We start from the raw sequence: 12,440 nt of genomic DNA on the forward strand, positions 1-12,440 counted from the left end.
TATAGCGGGAGAGCACAAGGAGAAATAATTTAAGGTCTTGTCAGCTTGTGTCCTTACTCTATGGCATGTAAATGTACGTATCCTCATAGTGCTCTTCCCTGCGCCACCCTTTCCTTTATCTGGCAGCATCCCTTCCCAAGAGACAGCTTTTGTCAGTAGCAAGACTGCTGGCATAATTGTATTCTGAGCCTGCGTTATGAAGGATTTTGGTGCGTCAAGCTGGCACTGGTAAGCTAGTAGCATTTATAACACCATTTCTCAGCCTGTGATCATTGTGGTAGTGATTCTCTGGTGCACTAAATTGCTGCTGTGTTTTTGTTGAAGGTAGCTGGTTCACCTAACTCCATTGGTAGAATAGATCATAGGAGTGTTTTGCTCAGGTTTCACTGCAAAGTATTTTGAATTTGTGTTAGCTTGCATCTTGCATGTGGAACAAATGTAGAGTGCCTCAGTTTCTTCTGCTTGCTGTTACCCTCCCATGGCATAAATGTCTGGGAAGCAATAGGATATTAAATGCCATAATTGTTTGTCCAGCTGAAGTTGGGTAACGCTTGTTATATGTAGTATTGGTGGATGTGGTAGGAGAACTTACACGTACTATAGTCAGATAGTAATTGTGCTGGCTCATTAGCTACTGTCAACAGAAGCTGTATCAGGTGGGGAATGTTTTGGTGTGCACTCTGAGAAAATGCTTTTTATTGACTTACTGCTAAACTAAAGTAGTTTACCTTTTTGTAAAGCTCATTTTCCTTGGAGACTGTATTTTTTATATTGTGGACATTGAGTCATACCTAGGTATTTGAGTTTGCTAAGTTCATGGGGCAGTATTTTGTGGTGAATCATCTGCTTAGTGTTTCACTCTATCCTCCTGTTTTATCTTTGCTACGTTCCTGGAGTGTGTGTGTCATCTATGCTTTCCTCTGTCAGGGAACATCCTTATTCCTTGGATGTTAAATTTTGTTTTAGCTAAGTTAATAAGTCATAATTTTCAAAGTGTCATAGTGAATCTGTTGAATACAGCTATGAAAATGGTCTTGGTATCTGTAACATCCATTTGAAAGATAGCAAAAATACAGTAACTTGTAGCTGACTCCCTTCTTAATGTTCCATAGAAATAAGGTAACTTTCAGAGCTTTGGTCTTTCTCAAAACCTTTTTGATTGTTTTACTTTCATTCATGTGAAATAGTTGCTTGCGGATTTCCTTTGAGTGCTGTGGTCAAGGAGAAACCAAAGTGAATATTCATACAGCAGTTGTGATATAGCCACTAGAATGCTTTCCTAAGTTCTTTTGTTCTACCTTAGTAATGAAGGCATTTTTAAAAAACTCTATGAGATGGTTGGTACGCTTGCAGGTAAGATGGGAGTTGAGTTAATGTTCGCCAGAAAGTTGCGTGAGTGGATTTCTTAACTGTATTAATCCTAGCAGTTTGCTAGCTATCTTGGATAAACCCTACTGCATCTAAATCAGGCTACTTTGCTGTGGTTTCTCTAAGGACCGTAAGAATGTGAGGACTGCAGAGCCTCTACAAGGCGTTCAGTTTATGCTTAAGTCTTATGATCCAGTTGAAGCTTCAGGGTGAGGTGTCAGCTTTGACAGACCTGCCCCGTGATCACTTCTACGTAAACTGTGAATGTCCACCCCCTTCCTTTGTGTAGAAAGCCAGGCTAAAAGAAAAATTGCTTACTTTGTTCTTGAAGTGCTTTTAGATATATTCTGTGCTCTGCCCTTGATCCCTTTACTGCGGGGTTTGAAGCGCAAGATGAGGGTGGGGATTTGGATGCTGTGGCACCATCTGGAATAGAAGTGTTAGCTTCATCCCATAAACCAGAAATCCAGAAAGACATGTGATCATCAGAAATGCATGTGGGAATAGTCCTGGTGGGAACTTCTTAAGTTCTAGAGGTATTTCAGGGATCTGGGATTAGATGATGAGGAATTTGGTACTTAGGTAATTGCCGGTTTAATTCCATGATGCCTTATGAAAAATCATTAAAATGTTTGTTATGAATCTTTCATCTTGAGAGCCACCGTTGTTTGAATGTTCTTTTATGAAAATGTTCTGGGTATGATAAATGGAGTGGCAGACTCACGGGATGGTTGATGTTGGAAGGGCCCTCTCAAGGTTACTTTTTCCGGTCCCCTGCTCAAGCAGGGCCACCTAGAGCCAGTTGCCCAGAACCAGGCCCACCTGGAATATGTGTTTTTGTGATGTGCATAATGATATTTAATGCTTCTATTCTGTAGATTATTTTTTAAGCATCAGCATTTAATGTAACCAGCAGATGCTTCTAGGAGTGTGTGACTTCTGCTTACCTGTAAAGACTGATGTATGAGGGAAAATGGATACTTCTGCTCTTGTAAAATGGTTTTAAACTAATCTTAATTAGCAATTTGTGTAGTGTACTATTTTCTAATTTATTTTTGGTATTAATATGTTTTTTGCCACATGCACATTCTTATAGAGGATGAGGCATTGTATGAAAGATACATAGAATTGTGAAAGATGCTGATGAGGATGATCGGAAGTATGGAATATCCTCTGTAAGGGAAGCAGATAGTAATTTCTGTGTGGAGTGGAGAGGACTGCAGGGTGTGGGATAAAACAATTTATAAAAGAATCACACCCTCCCTACCACCTATGATTAAGGCATAACTTCACTGCCCTTTCAAACACAAGAAGTAGGAGACTTCAGCTGACACTAGTACACGAAGCATCAAAATAAGGAAAAAAACCCCTTCCTCATGAACTCAGGGGTTCTTTGCAGGATGTTGGCAAGCTTAAAATGTGCCCCAAAGTAGTAGTAGTAGTAATAAAAAATTAAGAAAAATCCATTTAGTATTAAATAAGATGATATGGTATTTGGCTTGTGAAGCTCTTGAACCACAAGTCACTGGGATTGGAGAGAGTCTACAGGGAAGTATTATATGACTCTTAACTGTGATGCCTCCTTGACTGTTGCTCTTCAGGATGCTAGGCTAAGGGCACATTCAATCTGACCTTTTAGGGACTGTTACTTTGTTGCTCTGTTAGCCTTCAGGAGTCTTCCTATTTGTTTACTTCCATTCAGAAGGTATAAAGTAAAAGCTGCTTATGCATTTAATGTATGTGGAAGATTGTGGCAGTCCTTAACGGTGCTTTAGAAAGCTAACATTCACCTAACGTTTATGAAAAAAGAAGGCTGATGGGTGAAATCTGAGTATCTGGACCAGAGGTATTTGAGAAGAGCCTGCTTGTGAATATTTGGCTAGACCTCGGTGATATTTCAGTTAGTGAGATCAATGCTTGAGGGAAGAGTGCCCCGTGATACAACTAATGTACGTACTTACAAGATTTCAGTCTTGCTTTTAAAAAACCCCAACTTCTTGTAGCAGAGAAGACTGATAGTTACATCTCTTAGTGCTGTTATAAAAAAGTTTATAGTCTAGGAAAGAAAAAAAATATTAAAAAGGTAGCTCAAATGTGGACATAAATACTTCTCTAGACATGATATGTTAAAGGAGAATTTCTCCTTTTAGGTAAGTGTGCAGAATGAAAGTTACCTATAAACGGAGTGATAACCAAAAGCTGTTGCTCACTGGGAAAAGCAAGTCTGAACACCTTTTTGGGCTGTCATCAGTGCTGAGAAGATTGCAGCAGCTGAGGGGACGTGTCAGATTTTTGCAGAGTCTGTTTCCGTTATATGGAAGACGTCTCCCATTCCTGATGCTGTGGGAATAATTCCCAGAGGTATACAAGTGCTGCGAAGTATCATTTAGATCGAGCTATTTGAGGCAGTGATGAAACTTACTGTAGTAGGCTGCTGTGAGGTCATCTAATTTCATGAATTGTAGAAGTCCTTTTCTGAGGGATAACTGTCTACTAAATTGCTAAAGCTCTTCTGGGTTTGTAGGACTGTTCTGAATGACTAGGACATAGCAGATAGATGAACCTCAGCCAAAGTTTACGTTACAGGTGTGGAGGCATTGTGTTAAATGTTACAGTCCTGTTCTCTTTTGTCTTTGTCAAAGCTCTGCTCATGGACATAGAGAGTGGAACTTCTGCCCTTGGTTTTCTCATCTTACCTCATATGGTAGTTCTGAGAGTAAATTAATCATTTTCAGGAGGTAAGCTGTCAGGTTGTATAAATTCCTGTGCATGAGAAAATAGTCTTCAGCAGTAGTCTGATCTCTGAATGGAACTGGTTTGCAGATTTTTCTCTCGCTTCAGTTGTTAGAATTTGATCAAGGTGATTAAATTGTCCTGCCTGACATCTTAAATTGTGTTAAATTTTGATGCAACCTTTTAATTTTAAATATCATATAACAACACTAATAATTAAAGTTTTAGCAGTTTGTCATGTGTATTTCAATTGATTTGTGGGTTGGTTGCACACAAGAAGAGCTCTTCCCTTAAAGTGTTTCTGATCTAAGTAAAGTGAATGTGCCGCATACTTAAGGCTCTGTATCAATTTATTGTGACTGTTTAAAAAAATTGTACTTTCAATAAACATTAGAAAACCCAGGTTTAAGTGCTGAAGTTGTAACATATCTGCATGTATACATCTTACTGAACACATTTTTAGAAGTGAGTGCAATTTGTTGCTATTTCTGTTAATCTGAAGGTACTCTGTGAGTGCATTTAGCAGTCACGTAGTTGAATGTTAAGATTCTTGAAGTCTTATATAATGACTTCAGGAAAACATGAAGAAATACTGCTGCTTTGTCTCAGAATCCTCGGCTGAAAGCAATGAAAGGTCCTAACTCATGCTTACAATGGGAAAGCAAAGAAAGACGCTAAAGCAGATTGCTTGCTTGTGATGAGTATGGTTCTCAGACTATGCTGTGGTCTTAGCTGTATGTCAACTATATGTGCTTTTGAGGAAGCAGAAGTTGAATGCCTAAACTTCAGAGGAAAGTTCATCCCTTGTGATTAGTCTGGTTGTGCTTGATGATCTCCTTGTAGGAAATCTCTGATTTCCAAACAGAAATTTGATTAAAATGTTCTTATGTTAACCTCAAAAATATTTTCCAAGAATTTAGAGGAAGAGGAAAAAAAGTCATTGCCTCCTGTTACTGAGCATCCATACTACAAAAGCAAATATATCCCAGGAAGCAGATACTCTACATTGCACAATAAGGCGGCAGCCACACAGGAAAGGTTGGGCTCTTGGCACAGCCCCTGAGGGGAAATGCTTCCTTGAAAGGACCCATTGTTGCTGGATTTGGATCTTCAGACTCCCGTTTCTCCACTAGAATACTTGTGGTTCTCTAGGTGCTGGGATGGGACATCTTTGCAGTCTCCATTATCTAACCATAATAGTCTTGGTTATTTAATCAAATAGAAGGACTGAGTAAAGTTCACACCCCATGCAAGAAAGGAACGTCTTTTTGGAAAAGGCTTCAGCGCTCAGCTGGGTGTAATGGCGCCATGCCTTACCCGAGGTATTTGAAACAGTTTAACGTTCTCTTCCAAGAATAAATAAAACATTTCATTGTGTCTGTTGTCAAAGTCTGTGAATTCCAACCCAAACGTTGTATACTCTTCCAAGAGACGAAAGAAACAATAAGCATCTGAGATAAGCGTTTACTTTATTGGATTCCCTGACTGTGGGACAGGTCTACTTCCCTCATGGTAGCCAGGTAGGAGATCCACAAATCTAAAAAGTAAACAAGGAAAGACTGTGTTTCTGTGTGCCTGAGAGTGGGAACAAGCTCTGGGCAATTTTGACTTTTGGTGCTTGATTTATCAGTTGAAAATTTTCATTTAATAGCTGCTGCTTGAAGGACGATAAATGAGATGCCAGGAAGGCTGGGCAGTGGAGTGCTTGACTAGTTGTCCTTGATAGGACCAAGTGCTTTCCTATATTCTCTTCTAACATGTCTTCAACTTGTGCTTGTGCTGTTGCGTTAATAAATAACTTGTAAATGGTCTGAAAATAATGATCCGAAGATCAGTTCAAAAGTAAGTTTTGAGTATAGTATTGGCTATAGTACTTTATCATGAGCAATTGTGGTACTGAGTTTATTGTTAGATTTAGAATTATCTTTCCATAATGTAGCATGTAGTCTACTATAAACATTGCAATTGCTATTACAGCCTGCAAAAAGTATACTTTACAAAGAATACACTCTACAAATGTAAATACAATTTTGGTTTGGTGATTGTTGGATACAATGGTCTTCCTTAAGCCTAAACACAGAAACAAAAGCTTGTATTATAACAGAAAGCCCGAGATGGGAAGTGATAAAATAGGTATTGAGTGGAGGGCTTTGTTAAAATTTAGCTCGTGTACTTGTAAAATTTCCATGTATTCATTAAACTATTATGTCATTCTTATTGTTAGAGCTTGGTTAGTTGACTAAAGTGTTAAGCTTTGTTTGTAGTACAAATTATAACCTTAAATCCTTTCAAAATATAGCTGGAGGATTTTTGATCTTCCATAGTTCTTTTTAGCTTGTATGTCTTACGCAAACATTTATTGTACGTTATGTGGAAATTTTGTATTTAAGGGTTCAGCTGCAAGCTACTGGAGAACTGTAAATTGCATTGGCTTCCATCCGTGTAAGGTGCATTTCTCAGGCTGAGGGTGCCTCTCAAGGAGAGTATCTTTTGTGTTTGTAACATGGGCAACAACCTTGCAAAAATAATGATATGTTAAAATAATTCCGAAAGCCTTACAAATTTAAACTACGCATGTAAGCTTATCATAGTGTATGTTAAAGTAAAATATGATGACCTTTGGTTTTTTTATGGTCACAAAAGTGATACCTCCAGACTTTGCTTCATACCCAATATACAATTTAGCAATCTGTGTCAGTTTTGAAGTGGTCTTTGAGTGACATGGCTTTTCTGTTTTGGGGGTAGGTGAAGACAGGCGCTCTCACATGGTGTCAGGCTTGCCAGGTGGTGTGAGAAGTCTGCAGCGTTGTGCTGCAGCTCAGATGTATGGATCCCTCCAAGTCCTGGGTGTAGCGTAATCCCATCTGCCACATATCATGGCTGTGGTCCTAGATACTAAGTGGAAGTTGTCACTGCAACAGTAGCGCACATCAGGGAAAATGCCAAGTGCAGGCATACCTGTATACAGAAGCTCCTTGAAGATTCTGAGATTCCGTAAAAAGGAACTTTGGAAATTCTTTCCTTTTGAGGAGGTACTGAGACTTAGGAGTACCTTGAAGACAAGATGTCATAATGTGGATTTTAGCAGGGCATTCTTATAGCCTTTAAAATAGACTCCCAGCTTTTTTAGTTGCAAGTCTAGTTAAAAATGGTCATTTTTTTCCATTTTGAGTGGCTGTAGGTTCTGTCAATCTGTTTTGAAAGCAGCCAGTGGAGAAATTTTAGGGAATAGTACTTTATTTTTATAGGTACTGAAATAGGATCCCTTACATAAAGGAGAAAGACTGGAAAGCGAATATGGGACTTATGTCCAAAACACTGAGCAAAAGCTTTAGTTTCAGTTCTTGAAAGCTTAAAATGTTCTGTTGAAGTTTGCTGGAGGTTTTTTTGGTCATTGATTTTTAAAATATGCAGCATGTTATGTGATACAGTTTGAGAAGAAGGTGCTCCTAAATCTTTTTTTATCTTTATTTTTTCTGATCCTTACATCTTAGCTTTGTTCCTTGTCCATTCATTTATTGGTACAGCACATTTTAAGTCAGCATTTTAGATCCAGCTTTTCAGGTATTGTATGTGGAACTCATTGGCAGTTGGCATGGGCAGGAGCTGCAAGCCCAAGTAATAATAACTGATAAGAGTTTTCCTTCTATTTTTATAGCTCTGTTTAAAAGTGTGCTTTTTCTAGATCATTGTCTCTTAAGCTATACCTAGAACTTCTTTCCTTGGCTGCTGGCAATTCTAGTATCAGGTTAAATACTGCACATGCGTTAAAAGTGATGTATTGAATGCAGCTGCAGCTTTGCATCATCAGTGCTGTCAAGTCTTGTGTAGACCAAGAGGTCTTATTAGCAGAATGGCAAAGGAGATCTTGAGTCACAAACAGATTTTTTTAAAAAACTTTTTTTTTTTGCCTGTTGAGAAAGGCTTCTGTGGTGCAGAGGAAAAAAGTTCTTAATCTTTCTGGAATAACTTTGAAGAAGCATTTTCATTGGTTTTTTTCTGCTGGTTAGATAAGGGGTACTTTGTTTTATATGCATGTGGACATATCAATTAATATTCAGAGCATCTTTTGGTATTTGGCCTGAGGTGTGAGTGCAGAACTGTCTTCCAAAGCACTGACTCCTTGGATGTGCCGAGTGCTCCGGTGCAGCACCTGGGACACAGCCCCTGTAGGGTACTGTGGGAAGCTGGATTCTGAGGCAAAGAATACATTTTTCCCCTGTCGGTTGCTCTGTAAAATGAATTGCCATCCTCTTCTACTAAGGGTCAGTTGTATCCCAGGCTGTGTTTTCATCTTTCCTAAGACATCAGATGTGTTCTGTATTCTCAGAAGATACATCCATGCTTTTTCCTGGTCTGTTACTGTTCTTCAGCTCTAGTGCCTCTTCATTTTTTAGTTTCATGACTGCCAGTTTGGCAGAGATTGGGCGTTATTGGTGTTTTGTATATGTAAAGCAATTGCTTACCTCCTGTAGGTCTGTTGCATGAAAGCTGAAAACCTTTACTGTAATGTCTGGAGAAAAATGGCCTGTTTGGTAACTGCTCTCAGTGTGTGGGAGTTGCGTGTTCCTGGAGCAGGAATGTGCCCTGGTGGTAAATGTCACCTTCCTAAGGTCCGTTACCTTGCGGGGTTCGTTCCGTCATGTGGGAAAGGGTTGGAAGTATGGGTCTAAAGTGCAGAAATGTTTGAGTGCCTGAAATAATGTTTGGCTTTCTAGTTTCAAAACAAAACGGGGTTTTTCTATGTTCTGACAGCTAGTCAGGATACAGTTGAAGGTGATGCCTATCTGCTATGCAACAGGCGCTAGTTGCAGTTAAGAATGACCAAGATATTTTTTCAGAAATCTGAAAGACTTGTAATGACATCAAGCTATTTATAAACTTAATTTTCGACTCCGGAGCTGTCAAGTGTCTTAATGGAGGAAATATTTCTTGGAAATAAATTCTGGAAAGGGATTTTTAGTCTTTTCAGTAGCCCTTAAAGATACCGTAATGGATTCTTTTGGACCCAGTAGAGCCATGGGTCACTTAGTAAGACACTAGATCAGATTTTGGGAATATGATTCCTGTTTGATCTATACCATGATCTTTTTCTAGACAGGTCAGGTTTTGTTTTGGTCTTAATTCTCTTCCTGTAGAAGTTTATGGTGCTTGGTTCATTTAATGACAGTGATTACATGGGGAGCTGGGGAAGATTGACTTGTATTAATCATTGCATATAGGTGGTTTTTAATTTGGTCTTTTTCATGCATGTCTCTTGTTTTTCCTGTCTGCCTTGCTAGATCTTTTAATTTGCCCTTTGTGTTCTTGCTAAAGCCATGCTGGTTGATCCTTGTCTTGTACAGAAAAGGAACTTGTTGCTGTGACGTTCGGATAGTGGCGAAGTTCCCTTTTTTAGCTTTGTAGCACTTGATCTCTAAAGACTGTCTAATTTGGTGTATGCGATTTCTTCATTATGCTTTGTGATAAACTGTAAAATGCAGAGAGTAAGAAATGTATTTCTTAACTGGTGCCTTTGTCATCTGCCAGCTCCTCAAAATTAATGTTGTTGTCTTCACTCACGACAGCTGTAAATAGAAGGAAGGGCTTGGTCAGAAGCATATATGCTTTTAGCTGGGCAGATAGTATCAGGGCTCGTGCATAGACCTGAAATTGTCTGCAGGCTCCTGGTGAGGCATTTGTGGTTTGAATAGGAGCTGGACCGGGCGGCTGATGCCTGGAAGCACAGCCTCCGCGCCAGCCCGCCACAGTCTTGCAATTGTTCAGCCACACTGGAGGGAAGAAGGAAAAAAAAAAAAAAAAGGCATTCCAAGCAGTGCCAAATTTTCTTTGATATGTTAATCTTTTGATAACAGTTTGAAAAGCCCTTGGAGACTTTTTTTAGATTTTAGACAAAATAGTTCATTTGTCAGGACTTCCCTTGTAGATAGGGTCTCAGTTATTAAGAACTGCCTCGGTAACTCATGATAACAAAAGCAAGTGCAGAGGACAGCTGCTGGACTGCTTGTTGGTAAGAGAAACTCTTAGTTATCTCAGGATTTTAACAAAGAGCTGAAAAGGATTAAATAAGGAATGTTTAAGACACAAGTTTGTAGGTTTATTTACTTGCATATTTTAAGCAGACAAATAACAGAGTGTAAGCATATGTAACAACTTGATAATTTTTTAATGCATATCCATACATGGATTTAAAGACTTGAGGAGTCAAAATTATATTTTTGTCTGAGAAGGTCGGTATTTTAATTACCCAGTGACTGCAGGAGATATTGGAAGTTTCTTCTTTTATAGCTGTGGTCTTTCCAGACCTTGGATTTTTTTTCTCTTGAAATGAAACTTGCAGTTAAAATGGAAAACTGGAAGAATAAACTGATGGCAACAATATATGTATGCTAAAGCAGAATTAGTTTTTAAGGATTATGGGCTTGGGACAAATATTGAGGAGAACAGAAGGAAGATCTTCTTGCTTCCTACCGCCCCCCAAATGAAAGTTGAAGGGTAAAATTTGCACTGAAGTAGTATGTTTATTATGCCAGCTATTAGAAAACTGACTTCAGATAAGCTAAATAGTCCTTTGAAAGTGTGGCTTGCAGAACTCCTCAGGCATACTGATTGAAACTTACTGTAGTTCTTTTACAACATTTTCCTTAATAAATATACCATGAGTTCACTTGCAACTTTTATACAGTTGCTACAAATGTTTATTGCCTATAAATATTTTGGTAGAATACTTGGTATCCTGATTGTTTACTCAGGATAGATCAACAAATAGATACTGGTGTTGTAATCCAGAAAAGGTGCAACATTTTCTTCACTGGGGGGGATGTATGTAGTTTTAAGGTTTGTACCTTATTGTTTTAATTTCTCCAGTGATCCAATTTGTGATCTACTTTAGCTCCAAAATAATATTGACTGAAATCTGAAACTGCAGGTGCTGTCCTACTGATAGGTACATACTCTTCAGGACAGAGACAAATAGCAAATGCAGTTTAACTTAATTTTGATAGGCTTTTTTTTTTTTTTTACAAAGTTGCAGATTTACTGTTTAAGCTTGTGTTTCAAATGTGTGCTCTTAGAAGTACTTGCGGTTCAGACACTGCTCAGCTGATTGCTATACCATTTGTTAAATCTATACCGATGTTCTGAAATGATGGAAGTGATTACATTCTTTTGCTCTCAGTGGCAAACAGCATTTCTTTTACAGACTTCAGCTTTTCTGACTCTAGAATATGCTTAGCTATGCAGTGGTAGCTCAGTGAGTAAAAATTATGTAAGTGGAATAACAGTAACTTCCACCATTTCCATTGGTTTTGGCCCTTTAAAAGAAATAAATAGTGCTTTTTGGTTGTTATTTTCAGTTTGTTAAAGGGGGAAAGACCACCTCCAGCTATTCACTCCAGGGAACTTGTGCTGGGGAGAGGCTGAGTGGCAGCCCTTGCATCGGAGGCACTTGGTGTTTGAGTATTCCTGAGTCCACACTGCTGCTTGTGAGTGGATTTTAACCTTCCTTCAGTTCAAGTACTAGTAAAATCTCATACTCCATTGTAGTGCGAGGCTTATATTTAATTATATCCTTAAAGTATTAAGATGTTTAATTTCCCACTGTATTATAGAAGAAAGATAAATCAATGCAGATGGCTGAAGTCTCTTCTGAATTGGTGAGATGCTGCCATTTATTTCTTCAGCCTGAGCCAGCAGCCTTGAAGTCACCTCCAGAGAGGGCACCTCTGTGGAACTCCTGGTGGTTGAGTTCAACCCCAACTTTCAGCAAGGCAGTGAGAAACAAACCCAAAGCTGTTATGCATTTGAACTTTTGATGATGAGCTTTGGCTGATGACAGGGAGTAGACTCTGAGTGCTGTTCTTTGTTGCTGAATAGTAATGATTTTCATGACCCATCAACTAAGAAAAGATCTCTTACGTTTTCTAAGTTTAGAGATTTGAATTTGAGTTGAATAGAGAAACTTACAAGCACTATATGAAATACTGAGAATGTGTGTTAGTTTAAGGTTGCTCAATAAATGAGTATAAAATAATGCAGATGGAGCTAATGAAGTGAGTCAAAAATAGCCTCCTAATGCTTCTCATATATTCCCTGTGTGATTCTACACAGCTGTTCAAAGAACTTTTTGAATCACAGGAATTATTGCTGGTGCTCTCAGTGCTGAGATTTCCCTTTCTGCTTCTTCAGACTGACAACTTCCCGCTCCTTCCTAGCTGTGAAACAGCCCTAAATGAAAGCAGTTGCACTTCTCTCTCATGCTGCCGTGGCGTCCCATAAGGTGCCTGTTCTGACGTGTTGGCCATGTGGAAATCTCAGTTGAGATTTATTGATCTTGAAGC

General features: G+C 38.8%; 1 protein-coding gene across 5 annotated transcripts in view; it reads left to right on the plus strand.

The window, feature by feature from the left end:
* Positions 1-12,440, plus strand: part of ATP13A3 (ATPase 13A3) — a 61,221-nt gene that overhangs the window by 8,259 nt on the left and 40,522 nt on the right. The window contains exon 2 of one of the 5 annotated variants that reach the window (XM_040612597.1): positions 6-73. The exons of 3 other annotated variants lie outside the window; for them this stretch is intronic. In XM_040612597.1, the coding sequence (XP_040468531.1) occupies positions 72-73 (2 nt within the window). In that variant the 5' untranslated portion in view covers positions 6-71. Of the gene's footprint in view, positions 1-5; positions 74-11,456; positions 11,586-12,440 lie in introns of all 5 variants that reach the window. One more of the 5 variants, XM_040612598.1, reaches the window with a different exon arrangement.

Source organism: Falco naumanni, chromosome 13 (assembly GCF_017639655.2).
Source record: "Falco naumanni isolate bFalNau1 chromosome 13, bFalNau1.pat, whole genome shotgun sequence".
NCBI classification, from domain to species: domain Eukaryota; kingdom Metazoa; phylum Chordata; class Aves; order Falconiformes; family Falconidae; genus Falco; species Falco naumanni.